Source organism: Camelus bactrianus, chromosome 33 (genome assembly GCF_048773025.1).
Source record: "Camelus bactrianus isolate YW-2024 breed Bactrian camel chromosome 33, ASM4877302v1, whole genome shotgun sequence".
NCBI classification, from domain to species: domain Eukaryota; kingdom Metazoa; phylum Chordata; class Mammalia; order Artiodactyla; family Camelidae; genus Camelus; species Camelus bactrianus.
In genome coordinates this window covers 12,908,069-12,930,473 of record NC_133571.1, presented here as the reverse complement: position 1 = coordinate 12,930,473, position 22,405 = coordinate 12,908,069, and the positions used below count along the sequence as shown (strand labels likewise).

Sequence of the window (22,405 nt, the reverse complement as noted above, 5' to 3'; positions counted from 1 at the left end):
TTCTTTTCAGAAGTCTGTACCTGAGAAGCTTGACTCTCCTGAAGAGCTGATATATCCTCTCTTTTTTTGCCTTTGTTGCCAGGAAGCTCATAGTTAAAATCTGTTGTTCAAACATAGCAGTGATTCAATTTGATTTGGTTTGCTTTGATTTTTTGATTTGATTAGAGAGATCTTATATTTCCTGGTGTCTCTAAGTGTTCTTTAAGATTCAATTTTATCTATTTATGAATACATATAGATCTGTTGTTATAGCCCACCTCACAACAATTGAAAGTAGACAAATAATGGGTAAAAATATATTTCTAAATTAAATAAAGGATTTTTATTCTGGAGTGATTGTAGCTTCTATGGAAGGATGGAAGCTGATATTTACTGAATCCTGCTATGTGCCAAAAATTTCACTCATGTGCTCTTAGGCACCATAATAGGGTGAGGTGTTCACTGCACTCCCTATTTCTGTGGGTGAGAAAACTCAGTGAAGCCAAGCAAGTTGCCCCAACTGTTTAATCAGTGGGAGGCACAACCAGAATTCACACTCTGAGCCCCCAGTGTCCTCCAGCTGTAGACCCCCATGGAAGGGGCTAATTGAACACCACGCACACCCCCAGCCCAGAGCAGGGAAGGGCACTTGGCGCTCTTCAGGGAAAGCGTTCTGCAGTAGTGCTTTTTAAACTCCTGACAGCGATCCACAGACATCATAACCTATGCAGTGCACGCTGGTGTTTCCTACCTCGTGCATTACAATGCGCTCTAATATTTTTTATTCTGTTCTATCCCATTTTAATTTCTCTAAATGCTGGTTGCAAATCACCAAATGGATTTCATAACTTCCTAACAGTTTGTGACCTGCAATTTGAAAATCTCTGCTCTTGAGGACTTGGAATTGGAGTGGCTTTGGGAGGGAAGGTAGACTGATAGTCAGAACACCAGGGTTTGGAAACAAACCCCACCATATCACGTGGCCTCTCTGGGTCTCTGAAACAGGAACTAGATTTAGTGACCGCTCAGATTCTGTTGACCTCTGACATTCTGCGGTTTGGTGAGGACCTACCCCAACCAGCAGATGACTCTATTCAGGACTCCCTCTTAATTGGAGGCAAGTCCAGAAGAGTGAGAGCCAGGAGGGCGAGGAATCAGAGAGCCTGGCTAAGTAAATATTTGTGGAATTAGCCAATGCCCAGGGAAACTGTGCTGTCGTGTGGGGAGGAGACGGGGCTACACCATGTGGCCCCATCTTTGTGGCTAGACTTTGCAGTCTGCAGCCCAGTTCCCAAATGTGTCAGAGTGGTTCCCTTCCAAATTATAGAGACTTCTTTCTGTAGTGTTTTGCATCTCATTTGCATGCCTCTCATGCAATGTGGGAAAGGCACAAAAATCCAGCCCCTTGCAGGCCTGCTCCTTCCCCCTGCACAGAAATTTAGTCCCTTCATCCTATTAATCTTACCTTCACTTTGGAGGGAATACCTCCACCTTTTTTTAAAGTAAAGTTAGTGTATTTTACCTGCAGCTCTTCCAATATAAACCAAATGTAAATGCTGATACTGAGGAATATTAGGAAGAATTACTGATAGGTGTCAGAATATCATGCCTTCCAATCCATCCTCAAAAAAGACACTCTTTAAACTGGAGGATATGGCAACAATTCTCCTTCTGCTCTCATTGCCCCCGACACCCCGCTGGGTGGGGGGAGGATGGGAGATGCTCCCCAGAGACAAAGCCCAAATAGAGAAACAGAGATAGCAGAGATAGGGAGGCACCCAGCCAGACAAAAGGGGAGAGAGAAAGACAGAAACCTAACAGAGAGACAAGGACAGAGAAGATGACAGTGACAGGGTGAAGGAGACCTAGAGGAAGACAGAAGAAGCGGAGGGGAGCCGAGGGGAAGGGGCCCAGGAGTGACGCCGGCCCTGATGTGATGTGATGTGATGTGACAATGCGATCTGCAAGCTGCTTGTCTCGGCAAAAATGCAACTGATACCCGAGCAGGCAGTGCAAAGGGGAGCTCGTGTTGGGGGGCTCAGGCCTCAGCCCCCAGCCTCACCTTTCAGTTCCACTCTGAGTCAAGGGTAGGGGTCAGTCCTGAGCTGAGATGCCTTGCTCCTTAGTGGCCAGAGCCCTGTGAACTCCTAGGGCTGGTGGCCGGGAAGAGCATCATCCTGCCCTGGCCAGAAGCTTCTGGGCCACCCACTGGCTTCAAGGGCAAGGAGACGCCACTGCATGTCCTGGCAGAGCTAGGTCCCACCAAGGCACCTGGTGGCTGAGGAGACCTGAGCCCAGCACGCCCTCAAAGGACGACCACCTCTCCTGTCCCAAGGCCCAAAGGCAAGAGGAAGGGGCAGGTTGATCTCCATGGCATCGCCTTGTAGATGGTCCTTGGATCACGGCAACAACTACCCTTGGGGGCTTCTCAGCCTTCACCAAGTGTTTAAGGAGGAGGGAGGTGAAGGGTGGAAGGGAATGAGACGTATTGAAAAACGGACTTAGGAATCAGGTTGAAGTTTCAGTCTTAGCCCCACCACTCAGCAGCTGTAGAACCTGGCATAAAATAAATAATGTCTTCAAACCTCAGCTTCCCCATCTTGTAAAATGGGAGCGACAGCATGCTCTCCTGGGGTTGCTGGGAGAATTAAATAGGATGCCACGTGTAAACTGCTTCCTGTGGGGCCAGAAACAAAGGAAGCGCTCAGCAGGGCGTCACTGCTGACTTTGTTGTGGTCCTTGTGGTTGTTGTTCTATTGTTGCTGCATTATTATTCCTAGTACATTTCGGGGAGGGGCAGCGGTGGACGGGGGATCAACTTTTATTCTTCTGTATTGTCCAAGGTAGAAGAGGAGGCAGTTACAAAAATATTCTGAGCCCCGTAAAATACAACCTAGTAACAACCATTCTATGCGTTGAGATGCTTTTTAGGGTTTACCAAGTGCTTTCATGGGCATTAACTCAGAGGAAGAGGCACCATCATCTGCATTTGTAAAGGAGGGAACCAGTGACCAGAGAGGCTGAGAGACTAGACCAGGGTTCACCAGCTCACAGGGTGCCGAGCCAGGTGCAGAAGCCATCTTCCATCACAGCACTGTCCTGACCACCCCCTACCCCAACCCTGAGCCCAGTCCAGCCTCAGTCCCAACCTACCCTAGCGAACCCCAGAGATTTCCCAGAGCCAGGCCATCTGTCTCCCCTAGCCCTGCACCGGCCCTGGCGGCACCCGATCCCCCCAGGCTGTCTCCGAACACGCCACAGCATTTTACTTCTGCTCTGGAGTAATGAAAGAGGTTTCTTTCCCTCAGAATTTAATTTCACGCCTGAGACTCGGTGATTAATTCCCTCCGCCCCTTCCTCCACCACCCCGTTGGCCCCTCCGCTTGTAAATTCTGCGGTGTGCCACGGAATTTGTGTATTTTGCATCAATTAAGTGTCACATTGAATAATTCTTCCCTGGCACTGGATTTGTTTATCCCAACCATTCCCACAGGGTTGTGGGGGGAAGAGGCCACAGAAGCTGGCAGGGAGGGAGCGTGGCGGGTGCAGAATAGTAATCGCCCGGCACATCTGCGGAGCGGTGTAGCGTCAGTGGGCTCTTTGACATACAGTTTGCTTTGTTCCCACAACAGCCTTATGAGATCTGGAGGCATGTTGTCACCTCCACATGCAGAGGAGGAAACTCGGGCTCTGGGAGATTAGAAGACTCACCCAAGGTCACACAGCTTATCTGTGATCCAGGCAGACTTGCACTTGGGTCTCCTGATTTCTCGTCCAGGCTCCTTGTGAAAAGCCATGCATGGTGGGAAAGGAGCAGAGAGTCTTCTAGAAAGTCTTTCCCTAGCAGGGAGAATTCCTCACCCAGCCCCTCTCTTAGGGAGCTGAGCTCAGGACAGAGGATATTTCCCACGAGTCAAGGAGGGTCCCTACTGATAGTCAGCTGCTCTCTCCATTCCCTTTGGAGCGAAGTCCAGTGTTAGATTATTCTGTCTCAGCCCCCACGTAGTGAACATGAGAGAGGGGGACTGGTTTTCAGATCTTGGTTCTGCAGTGTGATTCTGGGCCGGTCCTGCACCTCTCTGGTCTCAGGGTCTGCATCTGGGTGTGCTCTCCAAGGTCCTTAAGCCAGCTCTGCTACTCCATGAGCCTATGACGTTCTGCACATTGGAAAAATCAGACCACTGGCCCACCTCCTGCCCTCCTGCCCCTGTTCATCCTCCCTCATATGTTAGTGGTCCAGCAGCCCTACTCTGTGCCAGGCACGAGAGATGTCGCCTCAAGGAGCTCGCCGTCTGCCAGGGCAGACAGACACGAGGCCTGGTGCTAACTGTTGTCGGCAAGGGCCTCGGGGAAAGAGGCAGCAGTGGTTGCCTCTGGGAGGGACATGGGGTGGCTGGGTGCAGGGGTGAGGGGCACATTCTTTTCCCTGTCCGCTCATCTCTGCTTTCTGAAGTTTGACCATGTGCATCTATTGCCCTTTAACTTTTTTTTTCTTTCAAAAGAAAAGGTTGTTTGAAAATAAAGGAAAAAGGAAATTTTATGGGAGTCCAATGAGAGTGGGCTGCGGGAGACATCCCAAAGGGGTGACATTGAAGCTGGTTTGTGAAAGATCAACAGGAGTTGGCCAAGCAGAGCAGGCTAGTGGGGCACCCGGGTGGAGAACAGTGCGATGAGAGCGTGCCATGAGGGGGGACCCGGTGAGATCAGAAGGTGAGGGAGGCAGGCTAGGCCAGGGACCTGGCAGGGGCAAGATCACAGATCTTGATCGGGAGGTCTGATTCGGGATAAGCGGTGTGGATTGGTGTATGTAGGTAAATGGGGCCTATGGCGGTTTTACAGCAGGGGCAGGTCCCCACTGGGCAGAAAATCCAGGGAGGCCTTTTAGAACTAGACTGAGGCAGCAGCCAGAACGCTGCTCAGAAGTGGCACAGGCGTCGCACACAGAATCCCACCAAGGGCCATGGCTTCTGCAGGGGAAAGCCCCAGTCCTCGCAGTCACCGCTTTCTCTTGGTTTGGGAAGGCAGAGGAGAGGAGCATTGTTGGGGTGGCGGGTGTGTTTTGCAGAAGGCTTCCCTTCTAAGTCCTTCTGGAATGGAAAGGCACTGCCTCCTCTGATCCTGCCCAGATTGCAGGGGGGAGGAGACAGGACGCAACAGGGATGCCCATCCCTGATGGGGGCCTCCAGTCCTGAGTCCCAGACGGAGACTGACCAGGAATTACAAAGCCAGAATGTCATGATTCTCACATCACCAGGACCGTTTGTGTGAAAGTCTCTCCCTCTCAATGCCTCTTGCTGTTTCCCTTTTCCCCTCTATCTGTCTGTGTTTGTAGCCTGGTCTGCCCGCCATCCTCCCTGCTCCCAGCCGTGCTTCTCAGGCCTCCATCTGGCCTGAGAAGGAGATTTGGGGCCAGAGTCTGGGGCTCAGGGAAACAGAGCAAGCTCTCCTGCCCTGGGTATCACTCACTCCAGACATCAGTTCTGGGTGCCTGCCTTCCCGCCCCCACCCAGGGCTGCCCAGGACCTCCCATGCTCTCTGCCTTCCAGACCCTGCCGAGTCAATCCCCACCATCCTGGACGGCTTCCATTCCCAGGAAGTGTGGGCCGGCCACACCGTGGAGCTGCCCTGCACCGCCTCTGGCTACCCCATCCCTGCCATCCGCTGGCTCAAGGATGGCCGACCCCTCCCAGCCGACAGCCGCTGGACCAAGCGCATCACGGGGCTGACCATCAGTGACCTGCGGACCGAGGACAGCGGCACCTACATTTGTGAGGTCACCAACACCTTCGGCTCTGCAGAGGCCACAGGCACCCTCACGGTCATCGGTGAGCAGGGGAGTAGCCCCTCTTCCAGCCACAGTAACCATTGAAAGCACCACGTGTGATGGGGAGGGGCACGGGGGCAGCTGTACCTGCCTCTGGCAGGCCCCAGGAGATGAGTCTCTGGTTGGGGAAGGCAGGTTGGTGTCCTGGGAAAAGCACTGGGTTTGAAATCAGAAGACCTGCCTTTTGATTCTGACATCATCAGATAGTAACTGACTTTGGGAAAATCATATAACCGTGATGATCACCTCCATGCCCTTTTCTGTCAAAGGGGATAATAACCCAGGCCTTCCTACCGCCCAGAGCTTACGAGGGTCAGAAGGTGATGTGGTGAGCTCGTAGACTTCTCAGCTTGTTGGGAGGAGGCAGTGTCTGTGCTAAAGGAAACAATGCTGATGTGAATCCACTAGAGGACACATAAACCCATCAGAGGTGACATTCAGAATATTTAGCAATAATTGATAGGAGTACTGATCGATCAGAGCAGACACTGGGGGTAAACAACCAAGGCAGACTTTTTAGGACCTAACAGTTAGTCATTAACTCTGGTCCCTCCTGTTCCTGCCCTATCCCAGAGCCCGGGGGTCCAGGGAGCCCACGTGGAGAGCAGGAGGCCTCCATAGACCCCTGCTGCTGCTGAGCGTCTGGAAGGGCAGAGAAGTCGAGGCAGAGGGGCTGAGGCCAGGGAGAGAACCCTGGAGAGGGATTCGTGGAACCTGGGAGCATCTTTTGCACCCCCAGCCCCTCCCTCATGTGACCCAGTCTCAGGCTCCCATTTGCAAAGTGAAGAGGCCCCTTCTAGCTCTGGCTTCTGAGTCTGATTCCCTGAGTTCCCTGCTCTCAGGACTACAGGGAAGGCATTGGCAGCAGTGGGGCTGGGGTTTGGGGACCCTTGTGGGGTCTCACACCTGTGCAGCAGCGATAGCCTGAGTCCCTGAACCTTGTACCTCACGGCATCATGAGGGCCTTTCAACCTGGGCAGTGGGAAAAGGCTGTCCCGAGGTGATCCCACCTCCATCCTGCAGAAAAGTTCCCTCTGCCGTGAAGACTGACCAAAGATGCTCTCCTCCCGGCTCCCCACCTGTCTCGTGAACACAAAGCTGCAGGTCTGCGGACCAGAGAACCACACAGAGCCCACCCCTTCCTGGGCTGACCTTCTGGCTTTGGTGTCCTGTTGCCTTCAGCCTAGATATGGGCCCAGATTCCTCCCCACAGTCGAGAGGGTCCTGCCAGTTGGAGAACGTTTATTTGCCGTGCCAGGAAGAGACCCTCCCCGTGTGAATTCACTATGAAGCCGGAAGAGCAGAAAGAGCCCCAAGGAAAGCTCTTCCAGTGATAGCAGTGCTGTGATACGCCTGCTTAGGTTAAAAGGCTGGGAGCTTGGAGGCAGGGGGCTTCCCCTCGTACAAGCAAGCCCGACCGCAGAGTAGGCGGGTAAATGGACCAGGATCAGCACCCACTTCCTGTCCTAAGCACTGTCCAGAATTATTTGGTCTAATATTACCTTCTTCCCCGCCCTGTCCTGCTACACACACACTCACAAACACAGACTCATATTCACATTCATACAGACGCACCATCTTAGGCTACCGGTCAGGAGGGCTGCATACCCCCAGATCCTCAGAAAATTGGCAAACCTAACTCTGAGTCACTTGGCGTTCATAGCTCCTGCCTGTGTACATCAGGCAGGCAGGTACTTAGACACACACACGGGCACGTGTGTTGAAATTTCCCACGCCCACTTCCCCATGCACACGTGCACACATACATGGTGCCTGTGCACATTCAGACACACACATCCCTCTGTGTAACATGGTCTCATCCTGGAACGCACACAGACATGCGATAAGTAACTGTTTACAGCTGTAAGCACCCTCCACTGCTCCTGTATGCACAGGTACCCCAGATCCTCCTCTTGGCTCCCTACCCTCCCCTACACTGGGCTTGGCTGGACAGCCAGGTTCTGGGGGAAGTGTCATGGCTTTTCTCTGTCTTCCATCCTCTTTGATAGCCCCTCTCTGCCAGGTTCATGAAGAGGAAAGTAATGCTTTTCATACTCCCCCTCATTCTGCCACCAAACCTCCCAGCCGTCCTGCCGTGAAGCCCGTGCAGGGGCAGTGAGGAGAGAGCAGCTGGCTGGCAGGGCCCTGGGTGCCCTGGCTGGTGACTGGGACAAGCAAGATGCCATCTGCATCATTGTGCACTGACATCGCCTGTGTAGGGGGCAGAGGCTCTGGGAGCCACTAGGGAGAGCAGAGAGTGAGCAGACTCATGTGTGCTTTGACTGCGCCCACCGAGACAGGCCTGCCATGCCCCCCTCTCCTCAGTTTCGTTCACTGGGGATCGCAGGCGCCTACAGGCCTCGGGCTCCTATACAGAACTCCAAGCTCGTGGAGATCAGAGAAGAGAGACTGGCTCATGGCTGGTAACCAGCCAGCCAGCCAATCAATAAACATGACCCAGACAGCTGTAGGGATGTAAAGATGACAGACGCTGCCCTGCTTTCAAGTGGCTCACAGTCCAGAGGGAGAGACAGACACAAAGTGGTGATCAGAAGACCCTGTGCTTAGTGCGGTGTTAGTTACACTCAGGGCGCCCCAGAAGAGAGATCCTTAACCCAGCCTGGGAGGGGAGTGGTGCCTGGGAAGGCTTCCTGGAGGAAATGCCACCTGAGTTCAGTGTGAAAGGATGAGTAAGAATTAGGGCAGAGTGTACTCTAGGTGAGGCCCTGGGTGTGTAGGAAACACAGGCAGGCTGCTGCCCTAGAGAAAACAGCTGAGAAGAGGGCTGGGTCCACAAGGGCCTTGATGGTCTTGAATGCCACTGAGTCGGGCACCGTGGGAGTTCCGAGCAGGGTAGTGGCTGGCTGCAGCGGGGAGGACTGATGGAGGGACACAGGGAAAAGGGAGGCGGAGGGGGTACTGCAGCAGGACAGGGCAGTGTAGGGGGTTGACTGATGCATCTAAAGGAAGTCAGACCAGCAGAAGGTGGCGCCTGGTGATCCGCATAAGTATGGGAGACAGATGGCTGGGCTACGGGGGCCTCCCTGGTTTCTGGGGGTGACAGCAAAGATGATGAGCCAGACAAGCTCTCGTCCTCCTCATGAGCCAGAGGGAGCTGCACAGCCCTGCCCAGGCGAGGGGCCCACATCAGGAAAGCACAAGCCATCAGAACGAGAGGTGCAGAGACACCTCCTGGCCTGACCAGGCCATTTAACAGATGCGTTAACTGAGGCCTAGAGCGAGGAATTCACTAGTCCCAGGACCCTCGACAAGGATTCTTGGAGACAGAACCAGGGCCTCCGGAGTCCTGGGGCCATTTATGACCACAGCCCACCCCGAGCCACATTCCACTCACAGTGAGTCCTTTTTTTCTCCCTCCCCGTTTCCCCTCACCTCGCCCCTGCCTGGCCCGGCCCAGACCCCCTTCATGTGACCCTGACACCAAAGAAGCTGAAGACCGGCATTGGCAGCACGGTCATCCTCTCCTGCACCCTGATGGGCTCCCCAGAGTTCAGCATCCGCTGGTACCGCAACACCGAGCTGGTGCTGCCCAACGAGGCCATCTCCATCCGTGGGCTCAGCAACGAGACCCTGCTCATCACCTCGGCCCAGAAGAGCCACTCCGGGGCCTACCAGTGCTTCGCCACCCGCAAGGCCCAGACCGCCCAGGACTTCGCCATCGTCGTGCTCGAGGGTGAGCCGGGGAAGCTGGGTGGGTTCAGGGCTTCCACAGCCCGGTGGGGAGGCGCCCTGCCCCAGGCCCCGTCCCAGCCCTCCCGACAGAAGGCATTCATCCAGCACTCACAACACACAGGCAGATGCCCGCTCTTATTTAATCCTCCCCAGGGCCCTGTGTGGGGAGCCTTTTTTTTTTTTTTTAATATTACCTATTTTGCAGTTTGGAAAAAAACTGAGGCTTCAGTCACCTGCCCAAGGTCACACAGCCCTGCGAAGGGACAAGGCTGGGATTTGAACTCAGGCCTCTTAACCATCATACTTGATTGCCTCTGCCCTTCAAAATTACTAGAATTTCACTATTAGAAGCATCTTCTTTAGGGTCTTAAAGACTCTCAGTCTCCCAGAGGCCCTGGAAGGCTACCAGGAATCTCTGAACTCTTGAATCCTCTCCTAGCCTGGGGTCTCTTCACAGCAGGCCCTGTTTCTTACCACAAACCCAGGTTTCTTCCTGCTTCTCTCTCTCTTTAAAGCTGCCACCCCCTAGATTTCCTCACCCAGCACCTCTGTGTATGGTTGTTCAGGTTGTTCACTGAACAAGGTGCCCAACCAAGAGGGTGAGGACTGAAATCCAGCTTGCACTCCACTGATCAAGCCATGACCCCACACCAAGTTGCGACCACCCAGAGGAGGCACCTCTTATTTGTACAAAGATGAAGCAGGGGTTTGAGAAGGCCCGATCCTTACCAACAAATTTAGTGGTTCCCCAGCTCCTTTGTTGCTCCTAAAACCAAAACCAAAACAAGCATAATCCTATTCCTTCCAAGGATTTTTCACTGTGGTAACAAAGACACCAAACCCAGGCAAACCCCACGGGCATAAGTCTCCCTGTTACAGCCCATGGGTCCTCGTCCCTCAGGAAGTGGGACGTGAGAGGTGACTACCCATCGAACCTGAGCCCTCACCCCTCGCCAGTGCCCAGCAAACTGCCCTTCTCAGCCCCCACCTCTTCTTGTTCTGCCCAATCCCTGCTCTCTGTCCCCAGTGAGGAAGCCCAGCAGCTGGGTGCAGACTAGTGGGAAATGGGTGACTTTCATCTCAGGGGACCTCCCGTCTGAACTACTCCCCACCCAGGAGAGACCACCCCACCACCCAGCACATTTTCTCTCCGAGGGGCTGCCCCCTCATAGTAGGTGAGATTGTGAGCTCTTAGAGGACAGCCAGGGCTGGCCAGTTCAGACCAGGGAATATGGAGAATGAGGCTTGTGGGAGGGGCAATGAGCTGGAAGGGAGGGACAGCCAGAGAGGAGGGCCGGGGAGAGAGGCAGGGGAGAGGCCAAAGGCTGTCACCCCCCAGCAGGCAGTCCCAGCTCTGCCAGGCACCAGGCTCTCCCCAGGTTGGAGACATGAGTCTCCCCCAGAAATAGGGCCAGGGGCTGGCAGCTTGGGTTAACATCAGCATTTGGGTGTGAAATGCGGGTGGGTTGGAGAGTGCCACACTGCATTTGCCTTGCTTTCATTTTTTACGTTTATTTTGGTGTTTTACTTTTTCAAGGACCTAGCACCTATTTTAATCCATTACAACTATCCTTTGTGGAAGATGGTCGGGGTTAATGATTACATTCCCCCATGATCCAGCGAGGAAGTGGGGGCCCCTGTGGGAGGGTTAATTAACTGGACAGGTTATCCTGTCCAAGGTTATTCTGCTAACCAGGACTTTAGCCTCATCACAGATCCCCACCACCACCATCACTGCCTCTGGGGAGCTTCCATTTTAAGCCTCAAACTTTTGCTAACAGGGCTACAGCACCACCACTGCTCCTGCTGGAATGAGGGCTGGAATCAGAATCCAGAGGTCCAGCCCGGTCAGGACCTGGTTCCACATATAGTTAACCTCTGAGCTTCGAAGTCTTTATTAATAAAGGGTGGAGAAAGAAGCAGAAAAGAGAAAGTTGAGAGGAGCTAACATTTATTAAGAACTTGTAGAGTGCTGTGTAAGCATCTCTAATGCATTAATCCATTTCCTCCTCGCAGCATCAGTACCAGGGGGATATAATCGTTATCCCTTTTATCTCCATCCTCTACAGAGGGGAGATGGAAAGACTCAGAGAGGTTAAGTAACTTGCCCCAAAGACACAGAGCTTACAGGTGGTTGAGGGATGATTCAAATCCAGGAGTCTTCATTCACGTGCAGCGGTAATGGGCACCAAACAGGGTTTTGTGGATAGTGCATGAATCGATGTACATGGAAGTTCTTTGTTAGTATTATGGCCGCTGCTTTGCCTCCTCCCCTTGACAAGGTGGGGTGGCCTGGTGGGATGGTCTCTCTGTGGCTCGGTGACCCTGAAGGGGGCTCCTCACTCCCTGCAGACGGCACGCCCCGCATCGTCTCGTCCTTCAGCGAGAAGGTGGTCAACCCCGGGGAGCAGTTCTCACTGATGTGCGCGGCCAAGGGTGCCCCGCCCCCCACTGTCACCTGGGCCCTGGATGACGAGCCCATCGTGCGAGACGGAAGCCACCGCACCAACCAGTACACCATGTCCGACGGCACCACCATCAGCCACATGAATGTCACGGGGCCCCAGATCCGCGACGGGGGCGTGTACCGGTGCACCGCACGGAACTCGGTGGGCAGTGCTGAATATCAGGCGCGAATAAACGTAAGAGGTGCCTGTCTACATTTAAATATCAGAATAGGCTTTTGAGTTCCTTTGCCATCTCTGTGGTTACCATTATTCTTGTGGTGATTAGTACTTATTATTAATCGTCATTTTGAGTTTAGTAGAGGTCTCTCTCCTCTTTGTCTCCCTTTTCCCTGCCCTCTGCAAGTCACATCATCCATTCTTGTGTGTGAGTGTCTGGTACAGTTTGCCCCCTTTGCGTTCCCACCCCTCTCCCCCCGTCACCCCCCCACAATCCTGTCCCCCCCCACCCCACTCCTCCCCATCAATCTGGCCCCAGGTACACTAAACATCCCACTAGGGCCTTGCAAGGACAGGGGTAAGGAAGGAGTAGCGGGGCCAGGCTTGCCCTTTGACAAGGATGCCACTGAAGCAATATCCCAGTGTCCTCCCTCTGAGCCGCCCTCCAGATGTTCCAGGAGGTGTAAGCAGCCAGAAGCCAGGGCACCATCTCTCAGTCCACCATCCTCTGACTCCCCCTACTCAGCCATCAAGAGTAGGGGACTGAGGCTGGGTGGGGGTACCCCAAGGCAGGTACCTCCCAGAGCAGGGGAGGGAGTCCTCAAAGTGACCATCTCCATGCCTCAGTTCTTCATGTTGCTGTGGTGAGAATAGAGGCTCCTCTGAAGCTTTTTGCAGCCCCATGGGGCCAGACTGGTCCTCACCTGACCCTACCAGTGAGCCCTGATCCAAGAGCAGAAGAGGAACAGGGGAGTGGGAGAGATGGGGCACTGGTCAAGGAGGGCTTTGGGTTGCCACGGGAACAAGGGGGGCGGTTCATGCTAAATTCACCTGTGCCAGGTCTCCAGCTCCACAACAAATGTGGCCTCCCTTTGTCCACCCTCCCGCCCTCTCTGAATTGGAAAGGAACAGAGCTGCAGGGTCGTGGGAGATGCCCTGGTCCAGCCCCTCATCTACTGGGTGGCGAGCCAGAAGCCCAGAGTTTCTGGTACCCACTCCAGCACTATCCAGGCCTGATGGCTCTGAGCCCCCTTTACAACACCCACATGTCTGTCAGCCCAGCTGACCTAGCTGATGACACTCCCTCCCTTCTGCCAGTGTGATCAGAGCCTCTTTTATATCCACTTCTCAGAGGCCCGCACAACACATTTACCTGTCGAAAGACAACCATCAACTCATCCAATGAAGACCTTCCTATTGTCCCTTAAATATTTAATGTGTCTAAGATCCTTTTTAGTACAAGACCATTATGAGTGAATTGAATGAAAATAACAAAATCTCCACATTTTCATTTTAACCCCCAAATCTTCATCTCCTCATAAATGAGGACTCACCCTCCCAAATCCCAGTCACTTCTTGGTGAGGCTTCAGTTGGCTCCTCTAGCCCAACCCATTAGGGGAATGGATTCTTGCCCCGGGCATGAATCAAACGTGTCTGTTTGCAACTATTTGAAGTTCATAACAGTGTGTTCTGGAGAGACCACAGGTGCCCCCATTCCCAGCATTCCCAGCCTCTGCCTTTATTTAGCCTTGTGAAAAAGGCCTCCCTCTCACCCCACCCCCTGCCAAATTTCCATCTCTTAAGAGTTTCCGAGGCCAAGCAACTGAGAAGCACATCACGGGGCAGTGCCTGGCTGTCCCTGGCTAACCACACCATTGCTCCTCCTCTCCTCCACCCTCCTGACTCCTGCCCAGGCCCCCCCAGCATCCGGGCGATGAGGAACATCACAGCTGTCGCTGGGCGGGACACCCTTATCAACTGCAGGGTCATCGGCTACCCCTACTACTCCATCAAGTGGTACAAGGATGCCCTGCTCCTGCCTGACAACCACCGCCAGGTGGTGTTCGAGAACGGGACCCTCAAGCTGACGGATGTGCAGAAGGGCATGGACGAAGGGGAGTACCTGTGCAGCGTCCTCATCCAGCCCCAGCTCTCCATCAGCCAGAGTGTTCACGTGGCCGTCAAAGGTAGGCCTCCCGCCCCAAACCAGAGCCCTCCTAGTCACCCAGGATTGCTGGCCTCTCTCCAGCCGGCCGCTTGGGCCGCAGCAAGCAATCCTGAGTGAGTGGAAGGCCAAGAAAGATAGGGCTTCGGAGTTTGGGGAAAAGGGGACACGGTGGAAGGTTGCAGGGGACACAAGACAGCTGTGAGTAACCTCTACACCCAGGTTCGCTCTGTGGGCTGCAGGTGAAGGCAGCATTGACCCGGGGACGTGAGGGGTCAGTGACACACAAAGAGGAGTCAGGTCACCTGAGCAAGAGGCCCAGGTCAGATAGGGCAGGCTTATTGTTCCCCTGATGTCAGCATGGAGCCATCCAGAACTCAGCAGGGCCCGCCAGAGACCAGCAAGTAGAGGGGCAGGGGACAGGAGCTCGGAGAGCGGAAGCAGCAGGGCGTTGGGTGCAGGGAGCACATGCTGGGTGCTGAGACGCCCTTCTGGGCTCCGATTGGCAGGGTGAGGCTGCTTTTATAGGATTGGCAAGGACCTCTCACCTGCTAATGATGCTGGAGGCCTGGAAAGCACCGCCAGTTGCCTAAAACCCTCCTCCCTTCCAGGCCCTTCATGCTCGCCTGGGTGAGGTCAATGTTTTGTGCAGGAGCACCTAATACAGAGCCTGGTACCTGGCAACCATCCAGTAAATGTCCATGGATGAAACAAATGAATGCATGTAAATGAGCAAACAAATGCATGGCTAAATACGACGTCCAGGGCTGTGCGCGGTGTGAAGCTCCATCCCAAACATGCTCTTTGGGACTGACAGGCCTGGAGGCTGGACGGTGGGTGAGAGCAGGGTAGCCTGGTTGCTCAGGGGGGCAGGATGGAGAGAACGGACCTGCCAGGCCCGGCTGAGGAGAAATGAGTGAAAGCCGGGCAGCCAGGGTGGAAGGTCACTGTGTCAGTGGTGGCCATGATGGGTAAGGGGCTCATGGCCCTTTTCCAAAGAGTGGGCTCAGGCATTGGGAGGATATGCAGAGATCTGTCCCCTGTGACCTGAGGCTCCAGAAGCAGGAAGGCTTGGGCTGGGGTTCCACGTGGGAGGAAGGAAGGCCGTGATTTCCAGCCACCATCTTGGCCTCTTGCGCCAGGCTGTGATCATTACAGTCATATGACGATAGCATGATGGAGGGTCCGCTCGACCCCATCGCTGAGCTCGGTGCTCTATACGCTCCATTCCATTTAGCCCTACCCCTGCCCACTTATCTAAGACAGCTACCATTTTAAGTAAATTGTCATTTGGAATCAGAATTTTTTTCCCGGATCTAACTCCAAACCCTGGGCTCTAACTCAGAATGACCCAGATCCTGGGGAAGGGCAGGCTGGGAGGAGGAACTTCTGCCCAGCTCAACCTCAAAAATAAAGAGAGCGAGCTTCCAGGGCTACCTGAGAGGGAGTCAGGAAGAGACAGGGTCCCTGAGAGCTCTTAGAGCACCTGTCACCTGAGCATCTGTGTCACCTCCTCCAAATCCCTAAGGGACAGCCTGAGCCCAAAGAGGAAACTAGGCTGGACCTGAGGCCCAGGGATGGGGAGCGAAAGCAGCCTGTTAAGGGGCCCTGGCACAGGAAGGCCCCAGGGGGTCCCAGACTCCTGAAGCAAGTTGGAGTAGAGGCCTTGTGGACAGGAAGAGGGGAACTGGGGAGAAGGAAGGGTTTAGGAGACAGGTGCTGGGTCTGTTTGAGGCCCTTTCAAGCGCACAGTGATGATGGGACATCTAGGTGGAACTATCAGGAGAACAGCTGGGAAAACTGAAAGTAGCAGCAAAAGATGCGATCCGTGCTTTGCTCCTTTGCTGCTTGTCACCCGGGCTCACTCTCTTTGGCGCACAAGGGCCGTGTCACATGCCTCCTCGTGCCCCTACCACCCGTCACAGTGCCAGACAGTGTGTGTTTCTTGAACTGAAACTGAGACATCCGTCTGGGTTGGAGTGACTGACTGGGGAGCCTTGCTTTGAGCCAGAGCACTGGGGGAGGGGCTGTCTCTGTGGCCATCGCAGGCCTGGGGAGGAGAGAGGAGACCCTAACAGCACCTGGCTCCCTGCCTCCCCACTGCTGCACCCCAGCCAGGCTGAGGGGCACCCTGGCCCCCCTTTCAGCCTAAGAACCGCCCAGCCCAGGGGCCTTGTGCCGGCAGAAGCCACACAACCCCCAGGCCACATCCCCAGCCTGCTTCCCTCCTCCTGGCATGACAGGGCGCCAGTATCCATTTCTGTTACAAGCAGTGGACTGAGAGTTTACAGTGTAAACATCACATATTAAAACATCTAACCTTTGCTCTATTCCCTCGTCCTCCTGCACCAACGAGCATTTGGCCGGGTTTGTTGGCTTAAAAAAATTTAAAAAAATAACAGGGCTCCAGCAAGCCTCAGAGTACGCAGAACATCCTGAAAGCTGCTTCTGCTCATCAATTATTCAACCCCATTCAGGGAGAGATCAGTCCTAATGAATTGAATCTGATGCATTCCGTCTCAGCGACTCTCTGGGCCTGTTGTGATTGTGCTGAGCGACAGTGTCTCCCAGCCCAGGGAGAGGGAAGGGGGTGTGTGTGTGCAATCCCAGAGGGCAGAACCCCTGCACTGGGCACGTGTGTCTCCTGGAACGCAGCATGAGCTTGGTGTTCAAAAGCATGGGGGGGGGGGGTTGTGTACAGTGCACAGGCATGTGTAAATTCATGCCCCCTTTCCTGCCCTCAGGGTCTGCAAATCCAGCCCCAGAAGGGGTATAGTCACCCGTTTGCTCTCCTGAACAAGAAGCGGCATTTGTATGGGGGCTCTGGGACCCTGTGCCCCTGCCCATCCAAAAGCTCAGATTTATCACCCCCTCTCTTTCCCAGACTCCCTCTCCCCCACCTCATTAGAATGCACTTTTGCAGAAGAACCCATCAGAGCTGATTATGAGCACGCTGCTTGATTAGCTGATGTGCTGTTCTAAGAGCTACTCCAGGAAGAGGGTGGAGGAGGTGCCTCTGGGCGTGGAAAGGGTCCCTGACTTGGGCAGAAAGGGTCAGGGCCCAAGACTAGCACTCTTGACTCCTTCTCTGCTGCCTGGCTGGGATGTGTGTCCAACCCAGAGGATCAGGGCAGAGACCTGGAGTGTAGGAAAAGGCGAGTGGGGGCAGGATGAAGCACTAGAAGCTTGAGATCATTTGGAAATCCTACCCCCATGTCTCTGGGGTACCCAGAGCTCGTGGGCAGGGCAGGGCAAAACCCACGCTGCTCCATGAGCTGGAAAAACCGCTGCTGACTCCATTCCTTCTGGGACTGCTTGTCTTCTGATGAATTTTCCAACACTGAGCTGAGAAAAGCAGAGCACAGCAGGCACACATGCACATGCATGCACGCACATGCATGCACACACGTGCCAGGACCTGTGTGCCCGAGCACATGAGCGTGTACACGCTGTGCACACTATACGCCTGTGCATGCAACAGAGAGACACACATTAGCCCGTCCACACTTGGACACACACATACATGCCTGCCGGCAGTTGCAGATGTACAAATGTTTCCTCTGTCCCTACCCTCCTGTGAGGCAACATTCCTGAGCCGCAAAAGGTGGCTGCAGGTGCTACCGTATTAAATATCGCCCAAGTGAGCCTGCTGTGACCCAGCAAGGTGGGAAGGGCCGAGGGGAGAGAGGATGAGGATGTTTCAAGGGCTGCCTGGTCTTGGGTGTGCATGACACTGACCGGCAGGGGAGAGCCAGGCTACAGGGAAGGAGAGTGCTTATCTCTGGGCATCCGGAGAGATCCTTGGCAGGATGCTGAGAGGCAGGCACAGAAATCCAACCTAGATTTGGTGTCTTCAGGGCCCCCTGTAGCTGAAAAATAATGTAACATAAAAGCATCTCTGGGCACGCAGGCTGAATGTTTAATTAACTCACAAGGCAGGGCTGCAACTGGGGCTCCTTGGCTTTGGCTCAGTGAAGGAACATCTCCATCCCCACATCTGAGGCTGCAGAGCCAAGTCAAGGGCATGAGGTGCTTTGTGCCCATGCTCAGTGAGGCCAGGACCCAGACGTAGTGCCAGGTCCCTATGGAGAGCCAACAGAGAATACACACACATGCACGCACGCTCGCTCACTCACTCACTCACTCACATATACCCCTGCTCCCAAGTGCCCGTTCTCCTCCCCGACACTCATTCTTTCCTTGCTGCTCCACAAGTCCCTGCTATGTGCTGGGAGCCTTCAGAGGAGGCCCCCTTTTACCCTAGAGAATGGATTGGGAGTTTCTACGGTCATGGAGCTTAAGAGAAAGCCAGCCCCCTGGCCAGATGCCTGCCATTGGCACAGGTGGAGGTTTGGAAGGAACCCCCTGGAATCTACAGGAAGGGGGCGCAACAGGTCCTACAGGGGCAGATTGCCCAGTGTACGGGGCGGGGGAGGGCACAAAGGATGCTGCTGCCGTCAGCCCTGTTCCTCAGCAGAGGGAGCCAGGAGCATAGGAGCCAGCATCCTCCTTACTGGACAGACAGGGCTCCCGATGACGGCCGTGCTCATGACGAAGGCGAGGATGATGAGGAAGAAGCATCTATTTATCCATCCAGTGACGTAGTGCACCTGCTATATCCCAGGCCCTCTTCTATGAACACAGCTGTGCTCAAGGCAGACAAAAATTCCTGCCCTTGGGGAACTTACATTCTAGAGGGGAAATGGTTAATACACGAAATACGTGAAAGAGGTCTCATGTCAAATAGGGAGCGGGGATCAGAGCACCAAGGGGAGGGGAGAGTGGTTTGCAGTTTTAAACAGGGTGGTCAGGGAAGGTCTTCCCGAGAAGAGAGGGTTGCATAAAAGAAACTGAAGTGAGTTATTATTATTCCTAAAATATTAGACTTGTTACAACTGGAAAATTGGCATCAGGCTTTAGAGATTACTTGGTCCAACTCCTCCATTTTGCAGATGAGGAAACTGAGGCTCAGGGGCAGAGGCAGGGTGATGGGGAGGAGGCAGCTTGCCCACACGACTCATGGATAACAAAGTTATCTTTTCCCATCTCCGTGCTGCACAAGCAGAGAAGCTCCAACTGTGCACAGTGTCCATTCTCTGCTAAATAGGTACAATAAATAAACAGGTTCAGTCTCGAAGAGAGATCAAGAGAGACACCATGAAGTGTTTATGGGCCGGGCTGGTGATCAGCATGACCTCTTCTGTGCAACACCCCCAAACAAGTGGCTGTCCTCGTGTGCCTGGAGTTATGGGGTTGTTGGAATGCCAGCCTGGAGCCGAGGAATTCTGTGGGCAGCTCTGGTCCCTGAAGAGTTTCTAGGGGGCACTTATCCCCTCACTGCACCACACCTGCCGCATCAACCCGTAGCAGGAGGGAGGGAGAGGGGAACAAGGAGCCTACCTTGGACCTCAGGGGGTTGTCTGCTTATCTGCCTCCCACAGGACAGCAGCGCACTAGAGAGATCTGGCCAGCCCAGGTCAATGTCTGACCCCCTAGGATGGATGCCAGCTACTCTCTCCTTCGCTCAAATTGCAGAAGACCAGAAAGGAATGACAGCCCCTGGTTGGCCTCTGCCTCTTGGTTCAGGCTTTTCCCGCTCTCTCACTCCATGTATTACTTTAAGGCATGTATGTCCTTTAACTCTCAGTCCAAATGGCACCTCCTCCATGCAGCTATGGTCACCCAACCAGATGACACCTCTCTCTGCTCTGAGTTCAGCATCTATGTGTTCCGGTGGTGCTTGTCCAATGACCACAGAGGGAATGTCTCACCTTCCCGAGCAAATGCTAAGCTTCTGGGAGTTCTAGCCATGTTTTAAACCTGCTTCTACTTTCCCCAGCTGACACAGAGCATAACGCCTTTATGGAGCAGGCATTTCATAAATATTAGATGAATTAGTTAATTAATGAATTAACCTGCCTTAGTAACTTTTTCCATTATCTGAATCCCTCCTTACTGAGAGAGCCAATCTTCCCCTCGCCTGAGCTAAATCTTCCTGCCTCATTTCAATCTCCACTTGTTCTCTGCTTGTTCTGTCCTCTATGGAAATGCAGTACTTGACCATCCCTCCCTGGGGCATGGCCCTCCAGGTCTGACAACCCCTCCTCCCTCTCCTCCCTACGCAGCTCCTGGCTCCGTGCTCTGCCGGCACCTTCCCCTCCACAGTCCCTTGTCGCTGCTGTGACTCTCCCCTTGTCCACAGGGCTCTTAAATCAAAGGAGCCGGCTCTGGTGCTGAGACAGCAAGGGTCTGACCCCCAGGAAGAGCCAACAGACAAGCTCCCAGCTCCAAAATTCTGTGGCATAAATACAGCATCTTGAAGAACAGCATAGAACTCCTTCTTCTTCTGGATGAACACTCACCTGTGCTCTCCCTGCCCCTTGCCCACCTCATAGGTGAACTTCTAAGATCAACCCAGGAAATGATATCCAGACATATGCTTATTCATTTACTCATCCCACAAGCTTTACTGGGCTCCTACAATTTGCCAGGTAAATAAGTCCTGGTTACTGCCCTTCAGGAGCTCCCAGGCACACAGGGAAGGTGGTGATGCAGTTACCCCACTGGTGTGTGATAAGGGCCTTGATCAAAGTGTGATCCAGGAGCTGCAGGGCTGTGCAGGAAGAGGGCAGGCTTCACAGAAGAGGTGGTACTGGAGCGGGGTCTGGAAGGATGAAGAGGAGTTTCCCGTCAGTCCTGCTGGGCCTTAGCTTTGGGTCTTTGTGGGAAGACTGGACCAGAACTGATCCTGCTAAGCTTAGGGAGACAAACTGGGTGGCAGATCTGCAACAATTCCATCAAAAAAGTCCAAGGAGGCCAGAGGACTCAATCTGATATAAGTGCCCCAAAGTGGAGGAAATGGGAGGCTCCACGAGCCCAACAAGGAATCTCTGGGGAATCACAGCAATGAGCATTGGGCCATTACTAGAGTCAGGGTTCCAGAGACATCTATCCGGAGATACCCAAGGCCCTGCAAACCACTCAGAACCCTGGGGACAAGGCCCCAACCCGGGGAGTAGTGGCAGCCGGAGATTGGGATGGGGAGATCCGGACAGTGACCAGAGCCCCAGAAAGTCTGGCTGGACTTAAGACCTGGGTTGGGTCCCACGGTGGAGCCCATGTGGTGGGACTGGTTGTGTCCACCAGGCCTGGGCTGAAGTCTGGAGCTGTGGGTATTCACAACCACAGCCAAAGTGAAGGGTGGGGTGGGAGATGACACTGAGGTCAGTTAAGGGCCCTGCGCAGGCATATGGCTCTCATCTCATAGGTCATGGGGGCAACATCCACCTAAATATCACTTCCTCTGGACCCAGAGCTCTTGGTCAGGAACTTTCCCATAGATCCAAAGAGCTGTCAAGGGTTTTGCCTTGTCCACACCTGGCCACTTCCCAGGGGCAGCTCCCTACTGAGCCCTGAAAATCCTTGGGGTGCAGGGAGAGCCTTGGGCATCATATGATGCCACTCATCCTTTTTCCCTCTGGGTTCATCACCTGCTGTGGCAGCTCTGGGTCGGGGGAGTAGCAGGCTTGCTAGGAGGGAGGGGTGGGGCTGGTGCCTGGGAGAAGGCTGGAGGACTGTGGACTGCCCTGTAATTTAATTATTTGACTGCAGAAAGGAGATCGCATCTACTGGGTGCTCATCCTTGTTAAGCTAATTGTCTGTCTCCTTCTGTCTCTTCTCCCCCCTCTTGCTGGGGAAGTGGCTGTGGCCTAATTGAGTTATCATGAAGATAATGGCTGATGCTCTAGCCAGAGCTGAGAAAGGAGGATCCCTCTCACAGCCGCTCAGGTTCCAGACAGGCCCCTCCAGGGGCTGAGATGTGGGCGGCAAGAGAGGGGAGGGCCGACGAATCTCTAGGGGGAGGGAGGCCGTGCAGGTGAGTCTAACCAACTGGTTGTCTCGAAGGTGACAGGGCTCCCTCTCTGCTCTCTCCTGCCACCCAAGGGGAGCTCGTTTATGAGACAAAAGGGTCTCTGGTCTGGGCACCTGTGGGGCTTTCTCAGAGGCAACCAGGCAGCATAAGGCAATGCACTTGGACTTGGAGACCAGATTAGGTCCCTCTTAGAAGCTGGGTGATCTAAGGCAAATTACTTCTCTGCTCTGAACCTCAGTTTTCTCTTCTGTAAAATGAGGATAGTTAAGCTCACATCATATTTTTGGTGGTAGGACTCAGTGAGGTGGTGTGTATAAAGCAACTGAAACAACCAGTGATGGGAGCTTCCACTCACCCGTCCTAACCCGTGATGACAATGGAAAGGGCTGAGATGGGTGACGGGACCTCCACAGGAAGAGACCAGGGTCCAGCACTCTGGCTTTAGATGAGCAGCTGTGGGGTATGG

General features: G+C 54.0%; 1 protein-coding gene across 3 annotated transcripts in view; it reads left to right on the top strand.

Moving 5' to 3' along the window:
- The window catches only part of DSCAML1 (DS cell adhesion molecule like 1), a 331,475-nt gene that overhangs the window by 244,864 nt on the left and 64,206 nt on the right, over positions 1-22,405 (top strand). For all 3 annotated transcript variants that reach the window (XM_074357069.1, XM_074357068.1, XM_074357070.1), the window contains 4 exons: positions 5,526-5,804; positions 9,222-9,497; positions 11,849-12,145; positions 13,816-14,088. In XM_074357069.1, the coding sequence (XP_074213170.1) occupies positions 5,526-5,804; positions 9,222-9,497; positions 11,849-12,145; positions 13,816-14,088 (1,125 nt within the window). The remainder of the gene's footprint in view (positions 1-5,525; positions 5,805-9,221; positions 9,498-11,848; positions 12,146-13,815; positions 14,089-22,405) is intronic.